The following is a 16622-nucleotide window of genomic DNA, read 5'->3' on the forward strand; positions in this document are numbered from 1 at the left end:
TTCAGACAGCTTCTCCAGCTTAGTCTGACATCTACTAATGCCTTCCTAACATCTTTACTGTGATGCTTGAGATTTATTTTAATGGAGAAACTGGTAAGATCATTTAAGAGACCAAGCTTCTGTAAGTTCCTCCCTATTCACTAATATGCTGGCCAGCAGATAACATTTAAACAGGGATAAGGTCTCTTGTTATAGGTCTGGGAAGTAGCTTCTTCTGTTAGGGAATTCCAGCAAGTCAATACTGTAAAAATACATTTAAAACACTATTGGTGACATGCCTTTACTTCATTTGTCCTACCCTTCCTCACAAAACCCCAGGTACTTGTTTGCCAAATTCTTTCAAGCTTAAATCGGAAGTACCTGAGTCTGGAGTCTGCAAGGGATTCAGAACAGGTTAATGGATAAAGATGAGATAAAGTTAAAAAAAACAGTGACTGTATTCTGTTGAGCAAAGTAAATAAGAACATTCTCTTCTCCCATTTCCACTTCACCAAAAAAAAAAAAAAAATTACAGTCTTAGATAAGATGACAAAGCAAGAATCTGTTGGAGTGGGTGTGGGGGGGGTGGTGGGCAGGGGAAGAGAGGGATAAAGGTTTCTGTTCTCCTGCAGGTGCTTACTGATTTTGGGCACAAGTCCAAATTTTTTAACATGCAGTTGGACTTGGAGTTCATGGGAAAGAAAGAAGAGTCAAGAACTACCTACAGCACAAACATCTTCCTGTCACACTCACAAAGTGTGTGGTGCACACAAACATGCCACCTGTAGTGCAGAGGTAGAGGTACTTGGCAGTATTTCAGAGGTGGGAAGACACCTTGCGGCATCCTTGATTTCTCTTGCTGACCCTGCCTATCTCGAAAAATTTATATTCTTAATTGATGCCCTCACAGAAGGTGTGAAGGTGCAGAGTGCTGTTAACTCAAATGGCCTAGAATACACAGATGTCCAAACAACTTTGAAGGCTGAGCAATTTTGCCTTCAGTAACTGAAATAATTTTGCAAATATTTAATATATAATTAAACCTTCTTTTCCTATCAGGTGATCCATCTTCAGCATATAACTTTACATGCCAGGATAGAAGAAGATGGTGAGGTGGTCAAATAAAGTAATAATGGGTAGAGTCTTTCTATTTGTAAATATACTGTCAGAAATAACCTGAGTCCTTTCTCCAAAGGGGAAACCCTAGATTTCTTCAGGATCCTTGTTTCATGCTCTATGCATCCCATGCTTGTGTCCATAAATGTTTGCCTGTGATCAGCCACCATCTGCAGATCTGTGTCCCTGAATGCCAGTTGTTCCTGCATTTCTTGTAGAGATCACACCAAGGACAGACACATGCAGTCAGTGTAGTTGGAAAAGTGCACTCTCCCTCAGCCAGCTACTATTACAAATGTATTAGCTACCGGAGCCTGTGGTTTGGCATCAGCACAAACTTCTTCCTATCACAGGATTAGAAGTTGTCTAATCAACAAAAAAATGGTTACCTAAGCCTGTCACAGCCACCTCCTGGTTAGCAGTGGTGACCTGTTCGTGCACCAGGTCCTGTCTCTGGTTTATTACAGCAGTTTTGGGTCAAAGCAAGGTCTTCAGAGGGCTTCAAGGGGGCAGAGTTCCCGCTGCAATAACTCTGTAGCTGCTGCTTATCACCCCTACTCTAGATCTTGATGCAGTTTCACAACCCTGCAGCACCAGTAACCTCAACTGGCAAGGCCTGAGGTAAACAACAGCTGTCAACATTCAGCAACATAAGCAGCATCATTTCTTTGCCAGAACCCATCACTGTCAAGTAAGGGTTAAAAAAGACCACTGCTGAAATGCCCTTCATGGTCAGGGCCTCCTGTGTGCATCCTTCTGAAATAACATCACAGTCCAAAACAGGAACAGCTCTTTCAATGGTGCAGGATCCATGCCTGGGCAGCAGCTGGAGAGGACAGGAGAGAAAAAGCTGAATCAGAAGTATTTTATTTTTAGTAGTTTAATAATGGACTAGGAACGTATGTGAGCTGGAGTTGGGGAAAAACAAACATGTCTTTCCACAGCACATGGTAAAACATTTCCTTAGGTGCTTCATGCTGGTGATAATTTGAAGTTCTAGCCACCCTCTCAGAACTCCTCCTTGCATCTATGACTCTGAATTAAATGTGTGCCTTTGGGCGTGCTTGGTTATTCTGGATATCCACACCCACATATGTAAGTCAGGGTAAATCTTACAGCAAGAAATGGGCAGAAGTATAACTTGACAGAGCTGTAAATGTGTAGCAGAACTGAAAGCAAAGCATCAAGTTTCCCAAGTCCCAGGGCTGCTTTGCAGTGAGAAAAGGGCAAAGCAATAACACTACTACCTTGATTTCAGTTTCTCCATTAGCTCACTGGTTTTGCCTTGTAGGTATACAAAGTACCTGTATGGATGTACACATTCCTGCATTTTTGTAGGTATGGTTTTTGTCTTTAGAAGATGACATTGCCTTAGAGCATGCTCCTCAGTTTACAACATCCTTCATTTGGCCAGAAGCAGTTGCTGTAGCTTCCACAAGCCGTGCCAGGTCAGATAAACTCTATGTCCCATTGGCACAAGGCAGATGGACTGAGAGCTACTTTAAGATAGTCTGATAGCAGGGCAATAATTCAGAAAATGCTGTTTTCTTGAGATCCTGAGTCTTGTTGCTGGACAATGTAGACACTTCTGAGACAAGCCACTGTGTCCTTCAGAAGAGTTAATCTGTACCATGAATGGAGCAACTCTCATACACCTACCAAGGTGAGTATAACCTTGTAAAAACAAGCATGGAGAAATGTCAATAGTGTGCTTACATAAATGGTTTCAACTGGAAAAATTGAGTTTGCTCAGTGTGGTTTATTTATGATCTGAACATTGAGAGCATTTCAAACGTCTACTTGATCAACAGAAGAAGAAATACCACTCTGTATTTGCACAGTCTTGTACCAACCTCCCCTTTCCAGTAACTCTTAAACCTGTGGCTATTTTCAACCAAAGGAGAGAGAGGGATAGAGGCCTGGAAGAGGTGGAGCTGTAAAATCTCCATCAGCTGGAGACCTGGCAGAGGGGAAGGGCCCTGCCATGGAGTCTGCCCTCATTTTTGCTGCCCACTCTCTCAACTCTAACCAATTTTCCTGCTCTCACTTCTTGGACGTTTTGCAGCTGTGTCAGACCAGCTGGCCGAGCAGGGAGGCTTTGAGAGAGAGTCTGAACCAGGCTGGGAGGAGGGGAAACAGGAAGCATTGCAGGAAGAGGGGACTGAAGATGTAAAGGCAACCATGGGGACATGGAGAGAGGGTACAGGGAGACTATTATAGTAAGGGAGGGGCAGGAGAGCAGAGGCTGTTACAGATTTTGTTGGCTTTGCTGGCTGCTAAATCCTCTTCTTTGACATGTGAAAGGAATGTGAAGGTGCAAGACAACAGGAATTAATAAATAAACAGTAGTTATCAGTGCTTTTCAATTCCAAGGCGTTTATAAGCATTAATGAACCTTCATGAGCTGTTGGACAGGTATTTAAGCCATATTCCATTTTCACAGATAAGGAGATGAAAGCTCTGGCTCAAGTCCAAAGTTTTCAAAAGCAGAAACTCCTTTTAAGAGCCCTTCTTGATGCTCAGCACCAAACCTCTGAAGGGATTGATTTCACAGTTGTCATCAATGTCGATTATATGCAATTTACTTCTGCAAAGCTAGGTCTAAACATGCTCACTCAAAAGGAGCCATATCTTTTTAAAATTCAGGCTCTGTAGGCCTTTTGGGTTCTCCCAAGGTATATAAGGAGAAACTGGCTTGTGAGAGAAATAGATATGCAAAAACATTTTTTTTTCCTATTACACCATAACAAGAATAGGAACAAAGACTTTGCTGGCCTAAGTCACTTAGAGAAAGAGCAAAGTAAACAAAGATTAAAAAAAAAAAGAGTTCAAGAAGATCCATTCCTCTGTGCAAATGGGAAAGGAAGCAGAGCATGTTTTCAAATCTTCCTACATCTCCCATAAAGACTAGGCAGATGGTTTGGGTGCATTTCTGTAAGTGTGTGATGAATATTTTATCCCTGAAAGGAATAGAAAGCATGAATGTGTATGTAGTCACCAGCTTCACTGAGTGAAGAAATAACAGGACTTCATCAGAAACCATGTGATTTGGTAGTCTAGAAAAGAAACCTAGTAGTATAATAAAAAGGGGGAAGAGAGATGTAGTTATTTTCTTTGGAATCATGCATTCCCAATTTGAATTGTTCTGTGGCCATGCAAAGACTAACATCTTGTTAGCCTACCTGCAAAAACATAGGTGGTGAAAAAGCCTCCAAATTCTGTTAGAATGGCAGATGTCACATTTAAATTAGCCAGCAGGCAAAACAAAAGGAGATCACGGAGCTTTCACACAGAATATAGCAGTCAGGTAGAAGCAGAAATGCAGTGCTGATTGAAGACAGCAAGTTCAAGCCCAGTCCTAGGCATGTGCAGTACCATTCCTACCCAGCAATATCAGCGATGTACCAAGCTCAGCTCAGCATAGCTTTGAGTGTCATAGTGGGAAAATGTAAGAATCACAACAGAAATGCTCCTTTGGGGATCCCCAGTGTAAAAAAAAAACAGGAAAAGGTTGCCAGAAAAATATGTTAAAGGGTGCCTCAAAGGCACTCACATACACATTTTAAAACTTGTGTCAAAGCTGTGACACTTCTGTGACAACCAGGCTTGTGCTGCGACACAGTTTTGCCACTTCTGCAGCTGAAGCTCTCCACAGGTATTTTGAAATCCTCAGAAGGTGAGCAGAAGTGGTGGTTCCTCTCTACACCTTCTGCTGCGCTACCATGCCCAGCACAGGCAGCACAGGCAGCACCAGCAGTCCCAGCACGCTCACCCTGATGCCACTTGGGTGATAATGTGGTGCTTCCACCCTTGGTGGAAGGTGCCAACTGTCTGCAGCTGCCAGACAGGCAGACAGGATTCACAAAAAATGGAAAACAGTAGAGCTTTTTGTAGCTTCAAGCTGGTTGTAGGGTCCCAGTTGTGCACAGGGTTATGACAAATCCCTTGGAGTATGGTGTGAGACCTTGTGGCATACAGGCAGGATAGAGACCATCATGACTTCAAGGGGCATGATATGCTTTCATGTGTTTCTGTTACGCAGCTCTTGTGAGGCATCTCTGACTGAGAAAAAGGCACCGTAAATTCATGATTTTAAAAGGCCTTACTGTCCACACAAATTGATATTCCAGGGGATCAAAGGAAGATCAGGGTAAGCACCTAAAGGAAATTGTTACCACAACAAGAACCTCTGGTTCCAACTGCAGCCAAGAAAAATGGAAATTCTTCCAGTTTCTTTGGCCATACTTTTTGCTAGGATAAATAGATACAGCAAAAGACAGCTATGATAGAAAAACCACTGCCCATCTTCATGCAGAAGCAAGACGGGGCACTATAAACAATGCTGGCATACTTTTGGAGGTGGTTTAAGTTTGGGATTTTTATTCCCCGAATCACTGAAGTATTGCTGAACTCCTGAAGACTTTTGATCTTGGAAGATGAATTAGTATGGGAATTTTGGATGAGGAAACAGTGCCCAAGGAAGCTATTGCTAACAGAAGCTAACACTGGCCATTCCACTTCAGGCTTTGAGACTGCCTGGTATAAGTGAATGCCAGCAGCTGCATTTTTGGTAGTGTGTTAGGGCAGCAATACCTTTTTCCTATCAAGGAAATTTGCTATTGCTGCTGAAACACCACTGCTCTACAGAAAAGTGCAATTAGAAAAGGGGCAGGTTGCAACCTCTGTTCAAGAAGTGTTGTCCTCTCTGCTCTGGGCTTTTCACCTTGTCACAAGTTATGGAGCCTTTGCACCTTTGCTTTTGATTCTGCTTCCTTTGTTCCTGGCTCTGCTAATTTGCTCTATTGTTTAAGTTCTTGTATCTAACAAAAAGTAGAAAAATCACTGGCTGCTTGATTCATTCTCCCTAAAGAGCAGAAATGCATTTTAGGGGGCCAACACTTCCATTTCCACTACACTGCAGCAACTTATGCCAAGTCAGAAATAAATTATATTCTTGGAATGCAGTTTCTTATATAGGGCTGGCCATTCCTCTTCTTTTGTACCAGAATAATTCTAGTGTCTTATCTCAATGTCAAACTGGGTAGTATATAAAAATCCTGAGAGGATGGGGTCTACCCATAACCATATCTTGAGAATGAAGATGAGGATATGCAGGGAGGGTATCCTGGGCAGTAACTTGAGAAATACCTTCTTCTTTCCATCGTATCTGAAGCAATCTACATCATCTCCTCTCAGCTTCCTGGGGTCACTACCACTGTGCTGAACAGAGGTTTTCTGCACCTTCTGAAGCTGGGGAAGAAAGCTGGTGTGACTGAGCTCTGGCAGAGTGCAGACACATCATTAAGCGCTGGTGGAGAGGGTGTCAAGTAGTGGGCAGGGCAAGACAAGGCCTCACTCCCCTGCTGTCCCTTGGAGAAACAGTGGCCATTGAAGACCCTGTCTTGGTTTCCTCTCTATCACCTGTGTGCTCTGCAGGGATCTGCTATCTATGAGTAAAGGGCTAAGGGATTGTTTTTCTCATCCAGTGTTTTGGAGAACTGGAAGTTTAGTGAGACAAGAAAACAGCTGGAGTTTACTGCCTTAAACCACATGTATGTATTACTTTAATCACATGTCCTGAGAGAGGCTGTTTTCATAGGAAATATTTGTTACACATCTTGAAATGTGATGACCTTTCCAGTGTCACAGTAATTGTGTGGTTCCCAGAAGAGCTTTGACAGGGCTAAATTGCAGAAGTGGGTTTTAAAACTGGAAGTGAGGAAGTGATGCTGGAAGTAAAATAAGAAGTGGAATCAGCCACATAATAATTTTGGATATTGCTGTTCTATTGCAGGTACTTGAAATATAAAAATGCATATTATAAAGTTATTGACAGGGAAAAAGCCAGGAAATATTATTGCACAAAACTGTGAGTCAAGACTTCTAATGTGTTTTTACAGTGTTGACTGTAAATTAATTACACTTGCTCCTGACAGTGTATTATATCTTCTTATATCTCCTTTATTGCACAGGCATTAATTTAATCAGAGATAATGAATGAAACCTCTGGAATTAATTAGAGGTTGTAATAGTTTTGTTACTTTGCTAGAACAGGCAGGAAGACAAAAACATATGGACCCATAAACATTAACTAGCTTTTGCAATCCAGCCATTACAGGAGAGAGACAATGAAGATTAAATTACTTGGAGACGAAGCTGAGAATGCTCAGGCAGTTTCAGTGTTTCTGAAACTCAGCAGTTCTTGGTGTAGAAGACCTTGACTACTACATTTCTGTGACCCTTTCAAACAAAAACCAACCTTGTGCTTGAATCTATTCAAAAGATCTAAGCTTAAGAACTGCTTTTACAGATTCCCAGGATCTGATCTGTCTGGCAGGAGGGGTCTTTGCAGTTCTTTTTCAATGGAGGCATGCTGCCAGGATTTGGGATCTGCGTGTGAGCTACTGTGATTTCCCTTTGGGCCCTCTCATCTCTGCCAAACCTGAAGTGGACTTTCTGTGAGTGAGAAGCAAACATGGCTCCATTCCAACAGCACAATATCTGGGAGGGTGTCTGACAGGAAAAAACTTTGCAGAAGAGCCTTTCAAAGCATCTTTAAAAAATCCCCTCTTGTAGGGGATTTCTTGTGGAGAAAAAAGTCATTACCTGTGCTTAAAAGGCAGAGGGTATCTTGCTTGGTTGCCTAATCTTTCTTGTTGTTGAACAAGAGTTAACATCACAGAGTAACTCCATCATCACAGAGTTACTCCATCATATATGAAAGTTAACATCACAGAATAACTCCATCATATATGAAATTATTTATCTTATACTATTTCTAAAATGCCTCTAGTCTGGTCCTTGGTGTGCTCTTCACAGTAAAAAATCTTTCAGATTAATCTGATTTGCTTAGTAAGCTTAGTACTTGATCTAACCTTCCCTTTTTTTAAGAAAGCAAAAAAAAACCAAACCTCTCATGATGCATTTAGTGATTCACCTTTTTAATGCAATAAATACATCATCTTCTTTGTATTTAAAACACAGGTTCTTGTAGGCAGCTATTTTGTGCTTCACTTCAGTTGTCACTTTCAGCCGAGCTACACATATATCACAGCACTGCAATGTGAGCTCACAAGTCAGCTTTAACCCTTAATAATTCCTGATGTTCTTGTCTTTTCTCCACTACATCTACATTTTTCAAATATTGAAGTAGTCTGAAATCAATATGATATATTGATATGTGATGGGGATTTGTCTACCCAATGCAGGAAATATAATCCTACGTTGTATGGAAAGCCTGGCAGTCTGAGCAGTGGGGTATTTTGGATCTTGAGAGTTCTTTCAAGAGTGAGCCAGTGCCTGGAGCAGCATGCTGAGGGCTTAGGGCTGCCACTGGGCACTGACCCAATGTGTCACTACATCTCTCCTTTGCTCAGTGTAGGTGGGAGATAAATCTTTTCAGTATGGTGACTCTGAAGACTTGTGGCTTCATTTCCTAAGCAAAATCCCTTCCCTGCTCTCAGAGGGCTTCAGCCCAGGGGCTATGAATCTCTGCATTGGCAGATGGCTTCAAGAGGACATGCCACAAAGAAAGTAAATGTACTGATGCCTACTGTCATCTGGTCTACAGGAAGCTAAAGCTGCAGTGGAATACTTTTGGAGATGCAGAAAATAAAGGGTTGAAAACAGCAGCTGTTGATTAATCTCTGTGAGGTGCTTTTTTTTTTTTTTTTTTTTTTGTCCCCTGAAAGAAGTATGTTTTAGTTATTTTTTCCTAGAGGCATTAGCCAACAGTTTGAATTTCCAGTGTTATATTCACTAATGTGTATTATTTCCCTAGCACCCTAAACATTATTTCTCTGCACCCACTGCTGCCTCTGATATGTTCAAACTCAGGATCATCTGACAGTTTCAGCAACTCTGTCTTGGGAATTGAATCAGCTCACTGATCAGGGTTTTTCAGGCACTTATAAACATACAAGTTAAAGAATCAAAACTGGAAACATGGAAATTATTGGACTGTGCACCTGTAGAATAATAGCCAAAATCCAGCAGTCACAATATGACTAAGGAACTAACTTAGACAAAAACACATTAATAAATTAAAGTTTTCAACTAGCTTATCTAGTTAAAGCCATTCACTACAGAAAGCCTGACAGGGGTCAGGGAGGGAGCATGGACAGCCTGTTTTTGTGGCACCCCATATGTGCATCAGCTGCAATCATGTACCTGCAAGCCCTGGAGCCTATCCGAGAGCATTGCACACTCACAGTCTTCCAAGTTTGTTCAAGTGTTGCCAGTCCCCTCTGAGGGTTTGGTACCCTCTGCAGAGGGCCAGCCAGGCAGGAGGCCCAGAGCACCACAGCTGCCTCTTTCCTGCCATCATTCATTTTATGCACAGGAGGAATTTGCCTTCCTTGAGCACCTCAGTGACATCCAGAATAAAAATTGTATGTCTGTTTGATGGATGAAAAAGATGAAGTCGTGTGAAGTTAAAGGGCATGACTAGAGCTGGGAAGGCAGTCAGTGACAAAGGCAAGAAGGAAAAGCAAAGTTTTCTCTGTGACTGTTCCCTATGCTGTCTATACTCTATTTCATGGATGCTCAGAATCTCTGCAGTTTATTCTGGGTATGACTGATGCTCCAGCATAATCTGAATGGCAGACTGCCTTGTGCTACTAGTACTGAAATTTAAGAAAGCCACATAGCATCATAAATAACACAAACACAGTAATTTCAGAGTGTGTGCTAAGGGTGATAAAAGGCCAGAAACTTCATTTTCTTTCTGTTCTTTCCTTTCAAATACATCCTTATTTTTTAAAGCTGTTTTTCTTCAGTCTAGTAACCTTAAGTACCTTCAAGCAATTGAGTATGACAGTCCTATCTTTTCTAGACTTTATCAGAGAATAAATAAAAAGGTATGAAACTTCTCACAGCACTCTGGTTTTTGTCTCATAATCAAGAGATTCCCATTCTCCCTGGTTTTATGTACCTCTCTAGACACCAGCATTTAAAAACTATTTATTCACTGGACACTTCAGAAGATCCTCAGATCATCCAAATCCTGTTCCAATACTGGCTGTGAAAATAGTCAGTACATTACTGTAGGACTTTCTTAATGAAATAAACTTATTTTAGCTGTTGCCAAAGACTGTCTAGTTTTCAAGTAGAAGCTGTGCCTCAGGATGTCAGGGACTGCCATGTCCAATGCCAGATTGGGAAAGAAGGATGCTCCTGCTTTCAGTAGATGATGCATTTATTACAATATATATTACAAAATGCTTTGTTTTATTCTGTCATCCTGAATAAGTTTTCTCTCATCTCATCCATCCCCCTTTTGCTTCTCTGAAGCCATTTCTCAGAGATTCATTTTTAATTATCTGCCACCAGTTCTATGTGTTGGAAAAGCTGCTTAAAAAGCATGAGCGATCACATTTTGATTGAACAGGTGTTGGGCCAACTTGGATGTGGTTCCAAAGCCCATGGCTCTGAAGAAGTACTGTTGGTGGGGTCCAAGAGAAGCTTTTCTCAGGATGTAAGTAACAGAGGCGGGCATGCATGACACTGGAGCCTCAACTGCTTTACTCTTTTGCTAACTCTCAAGCTCAACAGGACCTCAAGGGTCAGCAACTTGCTTGGTTCTCTTCTAAATTATGTCTCAAATCAGCCTGCCCAAAACCCAAGACTAAATGTAAAAAAAAGCCCCAAAACCAATAACTGAAATTAATATTCAAGTATCTGCACAGGGAAGAAATATTCACCATCTCACTTCACTCACTCACTCACTTCCAAGAATTTAAACTTTCAATACTTACATGTCTTCAGGATAGTTTTGGGGGCAGGGGAAATCTCTGAGCTATTCTTATCCTGCAAGAGCATTTAAAGTATTTTCTCCTTAAGTTCTCATTAATTTTTAATACATTATTATGTGGATGTCCATCTTCTCCTTTTGACAGTTTTATTTTTGTATCAGACAAGTAATACGCTCAAAGTGCTTGCTTGCTATTCTATGTATGGAAATGAAATTGATGCTTCACACAGAAATTGCAAAGAACACAGATCACACAATGTTCACTTAACTGCAGCTGAATTCAGAATTTTGACTATAAAATGATCCCACTGGCAACTTGAAAGTAGTCCACATGGCCACCTTCCAATTCCCAGCTAATAATTGCTGCTGGCTGTGCTAAGTAGCGCACTGCAGCATTGGTACCTTTCAAAAAGTTGGTACACAACGTGTGTAACAATAAGCAGAGGTTGGGAAAGTGAAGCTCAGGTCTTTATCCCTAATCAAAAGTCTCTACTTAGAGGGATCTTTGCTGAAATTTAGGTGTGATTTAATCCACAGTGACTGAGGTCTTTAATCTAGAAGAATGAGGTTTTGCAGCCTGCTAATTCAGTTATTGTAAAGTAATTATTTAATATTTGTAGTTAACTGGAAAAGGAATGTGACGGAAAGAAAGTACAGTGGTCATGTTTTAATCACAGAATAATAGAAAGGGTTGTGTTGCGAGGGACCTTAAAGATCCAACCCCCCTCCCATGGGCAGGGACATCTATTAGATCACACTCAGAGCTCCATCCAACGTGGCCTTCAACACTTGCAGGGATGAGGTATCCGCAGCTTCTCTGGGCAACCTGTACTAATGTCTCACCACCCTCATTACTGACAATCTGTATTAATAAAAATGTAAAATACAGTGTCAGAGGTTTACAAACATAATGTGCTGCAGCAGTAACCATTTGTGCAGGTTCAGAAACCATCCTGCCAACAGCTCAACCACAAGCAGTGACAGATTATTTCTTAAAATGAGAAAAAACCCGAACTGTAAAAGTAAGATTCTGAATTTTCCCTTGCAATACGAGGTTTCAAGCATCGGCTTTTAAATACCAAAGCAGCTGCAGGTTCACGCTTTAGGCTTAGATCTGGAAGGAAACAGGAAGGCAGAGACACCCCCATCCCCCCAGCCTCTCTCCAAGCTCAGGACACCCTTTCCTTCCCGCACTCCTGATGACTCGGCGGCGGGGACCTGCGGGGCACATGCCGGGGGTGCGGGGACCTGACCCAGCCGCTGTAAAACACAGCGGGAGCCGCCCGGCGGCAGGGCATCCTCCAGGACCGCGGGGTACCGCGGGAGCTCCAGTGGGCTCTGTGTGGGGCTCGGGGCACCACGGGACCCCCGAAATGGCGAACCTGTCCCTCCCCCCTACTCCCCCTCCCTCCAGCCGGAGCGCCCCGCCGTCCCCTCCGACGGTGCGGAGCAGCACGGCCCCGCCGCACAAAGCCCCCAGCTCCGCGGGAAGGGCGGCCCGTGCCCGGGCTCCGCCCTCGGCCCCTCCCCGGCGGCCGGGCCCGCGCCGAGGGAGCCGGAGCCGGCGCCGCGCAGCCCGCGGGGGGCGATGTGACCCGGGCGGCCGGGTGCGGTGCCGTGCGGGGCAGGCGGGCTCGGAGGGGGGAGAGAGCGGGACTTCGAGCCGGGGGAAGATGTGGCTGAAGCCCGAGGAGGTGCTGCTGAAGAACGCCCTCAAGCTGTGGGTCACGCAGAAGAGCAGCGGCTACTTCATCCTGCAGCGGCGTCGGGGCCACGGAGACGGTGGCGGCCGCTTCACGGGTACCTGGTGGCGCGGGGGTTCCGCGGGGCGCCGGGCTGGGCCGGGCCGGGCCGGGCCGGGCCGGGTGGCAGATCCCCCCTGCATTTGCCCCACGGGAACTTGGCCGCGCCGGGCACCCGCCGGCGGGTCGGGCTGCGGGAAGCGGGAGCGGCCTCTTTGTTCGGGCCGTGCTCGGGTGGCCCGGCCCGGCTCGGCGATAGCGCGGGGCGCCGCGGGTCCCCCGCCGCGGGCGGAGCGGAGGCAGCCGCCGGCCGGGAGGTGGGGGTCGCCCCGGCTCCCCACGAGTTGCCTGGGGAGCAGCTTCGCGTTTCTGTAGCCTTGAGCGCAGCTGAAGACACTTTTATTGTTACTTCCCCGCTCTCCCCTCCCGATGGGTTAATCGGCGTGACTAAGGGCGGGCGCGGAGCCCGTCAGGAGGTGCAGAGCCGGGGTCCGTGGCCGGAGGATGCAGCTGGGAAGAGCCGCCGAGGGCTGCAGCCCGCGGGACTCGGCGGAGGTCCCTGGGGCCGGCGGTGAGAGGTGGAGGGATGCCGGGGGCACCCAGTGGGATGTGGTACCCGTGCCCCTCCGGGACCGTCCGCGACCTGCGGCTCGCCTCCCCTTTCTTTAACGAGAGCTATATAAGTACGTGTAGGACTCCTGGCTTTTGGACGATACACGGCATTACGGGGCGGGGGTTTTGAATTCAGTGTTGTGATAAAGTGCATTCTGTCTTATTTTTTGTATTAATTTTACTACGGGTTATGGTGGCTGTAGATCCGGCACTCCAGATACGTGTAGTGAAGGATATGCACGGAGAAGGATCACGTTCTACCCTCGTAACAGTGTGGATCCGTGAATAACTCCAGCGAGAATGATGTGTTCGGCTTGCACTGACGTTGTAGTGTAGGGAATTTGGGCCAAACTTTTGGTTCAAAGACAGCAACAACTGAATTCAAATAAACAATGCTTTGGAGGATTAATATAGTTTAACAGTGTAGTTCTTACTTAAAAGCAAACGAGGCTGTTTTGAATATTATAAAGTGAGAATTTTTAATGGTAGCTTATATATTTGAAAGAATTGTCAGGTATTTTCAAAATTGGTATTTTCTATGGAGCTTAAGGAGCTGCATTACCACATTCCGTATTTATTTTATTAAAACCTTTTTTTTCCTGAACTTTTTTACCCTTGCCATTTGATAATACTGCTTTCTGCATTGTTGCCTTTTTTAATCGGAGCTTATCCTACCTGTCCATAAAGTGCACAAAACTTGAACTGTGGCTTGGTAGATTGCATGCTATCAATGTGTCACTAATGAAATGGAAGTTTTGCTAGCGAGTTAAAACGCTTAACCTCCTGTTTTCTTCTGCCTGCCTGTTTGGAAGTCAGGCCGCTCTTTTTGTGACAGTAAAGACGATGTGGATTAATTTTCAGAGTTAAAAATAGCTGTTTACAGCTGCTTGATTTAGGTCCAGGACAATCATGAGGTTCAGTTTCACAAATGTTAGTGCCTTGCGCCTGAGCTTTTCACTACAGAAATTTACAAGCTTAAACCAAACAAACTGCTTTTCTCTCTGGTTAAGTTTCAGGTGAATCATTTTGCTGAATCTACGGTGCACAGGCTTGTTCAAATCTCTTCTGGCTGGCAAAGGAAAGCTGCTCCTGTCTTGCACATTTTCCAAGGGAACTGCAGATTCTGACAGTTTCTTAAACCATTTGGAAACATTTGTATTTAAAAGGGCTTAGGAATTTGAGTCCTAAAACCAAAATGCAAGAGTTATGGAGCATTAGATATGGCTGGGGTTAGATAGTGTAATTTTTTTTCACAGTTTTTACTTGCAATGAAGGAAATGGAGATGGGTACTGAGAAACAGCAAAGCTTTGCTGGTGTTTGCTTTCAGTGCAAACCTTACCTCCTGATTCTTGCTTAACGTGACTCTAGAGACACTTAATTAGTACCTGTCTTTTCCAAACTGGCAGAAGGGTAGTAAAGCTCTGCCATATTTCAGAGTATGGTTTACCACGTGGTAAAGCCAAAAGCTCGAAGTTTTTGTTTGTTTTACTGGGGAAGCAAAACTTAAGTAAGAACAATATCCAGATCTGTTTTCTCTTTAATACCTTGATCCCTGGCCAATTGCAGTTACATTTTATGAAAAGGAAGACGTTTCAAAGATGTGAAGATTCGGTGCATGAGAGCAGGTGCCGCAGTAGAAGAGAATCTCGTAACTCCTGCGGGGAGGAGGAGGCTGCATATCCTGAGGCTGTGTTAGAACCTATGTAGGATCAGCAGAACAAAACTCTCAGAATATTAGATTTCATAGAGTATAGATGGAGCAGCTGACTTGTAACATAATTTGCTTTCAGCAGAGTTGAAGGGTGCGATGCCTGAGTTGTCTTTGTGCGTGTTGACACAACATGGTATTTGCACTGAACCTGTGTGAGGACATCTGTTTTATATAGTCCAATTCTCATATTTGCCTGCCTTTCTTTCTTAGGACACTTCTTTGTTCTTACCAGGGCATTTTAGCTATTAGGTAAGAGTAAGCACAGCTGGAGGGTGTATTTTATGTGGATTTAATTCTTGAAGAATGGACTAAAGATGGTCTCTTGCACAAAAGTGGGTTTTTTTTCCCATATCTGTGTTTTTTTGTGTCAGACACTGAGCAGATATTTGTAAGTGATGTTTCCTACTGTTATTTAATTTATGTCCTAGGGCAGTTCTCAAATGCACAATGGGCTTGCAAACAGAGGGTACAAACAGTGATGGGGGTTGTATTTAACTCTTTATTACTTGACCAATCTCATTCTGGTTTCTGTCTTCCTTAGGGATATGCTTTTTCAAGTAAATGTTTAACTTGCTACTTTACCTGGATTTGTGCTTGACAGCTCTGCTGGATCAGAGACTTAATAAGAAAATGGAAAATGTTTAGAAATACTTTAAAAATCTGAATTGTAATTTTTAAACTAATGACTACTTTTAAGTTATAGATTAAAACAATTATTTAGCTCATCAATGTCTTTTGATTTTAGGGTTATCTTTGCCTAATTGGAGAGCACTGTAGTGATCCCTACAGAAAAAGATTTGTGATGTAGCCATGATTAACAGATCAAAGTTAGTCAGATTTAATACTTACTGATGTCTTTGGCTCTGAGGTTACATATTAATGATAAGCTTGATATGACAGTAGTAAAAAATACTGTCAAATGCCTTGTGGTAAATACTGCAAGATGGTTTAGCCTTTAATTGAATCACTACTTTAATTTTTAGGAAGGGATGTTGAAATCTTCAAGCACCTTCCTCTTTGACTAGTTTTCTGCATTTTGACAGCAAAACTGCTTATTCTGGTATATGTTGGGAAGGATTTTATCACGAGTGCTGGACTGAGAGTAGTCTTTCACTCTTCCCAAGCAGCTAGTGTTGCAGTTTTTGTTTATACAGTACTTCACATTGCACACTCTTAGCATATAAAAACCCACTTAGCAACACTTGTGAATCTTTCCTTTTATAAATGAAGTTAAATAAGACCTTAAAATGAACTCTTGTTTCAAGCAGCTTTTCTCTGGTTGCGATACAGTGCTCCTTTAACTTCTTGCTTGAAGTAGATCAATAAAAGATAATGTTTTGTTCCTGTTTTACCTATGTTATTAATTTAGCTATGATATTTTTCTCTACTCTTCTTTTAGCTTCCATTTTCAGCTCAGGGCACTTTCCAAGCTGGATATAGTTTTGCGTTATTTACAACTTGCAGAGGACAAACATTTTAAAAGGAAATTAATTTATTTTTCAGCTCTTACAAAGTTTTTTGGTTCACAACTTTAAGTATAATAGACTGGCAGAAAAAAGCATCATCTGTATATTAATCTAAACCTTATTATTGCTTTAATAAATATAAATGTGTTAGGCATTGTAAATACATTTCCAAGTTCCATCTTAGGATTTAACTTTTTCTTTTAAATAAAGTTCTTACAGGGCAATAGCTTTTGAACTCATCTAC

General features: G+C 43.0%; 1 protein-coding gene across 1 annotated transcript in view; it reads left to right on the forward strand.

The window, feature by feature from the left end:
• The first annotated feature begins 12498 nt into the window (after positions 1 to 12498).
• The window catches only part of TBC1D8 (TBC1 domain family member 8), a 49233-nt gene continuing 45109 nt past the window's right edge, over positions 12499 to 16622 (forward strand). Inside the window, exon 1 of the mRNA XM_053970736.1 lies at positions 12499 to 12646. Coding sequence (XP_053826711.1) covers positions 12520 to 12646 — 127 coding nt within the window. The 5' untranslated portion in view covers positions 12499 to 12519. The remainder of the gene's footprint in view (positions 12647 to 16622) is intronic.

The sequence above is a fragment of the Vidua macroura genome, chromosome 2 (genome assembly GCF_024509145.1).
Source record: "Vidua macroura isolate BioBank_ID:100142 chromosome 2, ASM2450914v1, whole genome shotgun sequence".
Classification (NCBI taxonomy): Eukaryota; Metazoa; Chordata; class Aves; order Passeriformes; family Viduidae; genus Vidua; species Vidua macroura.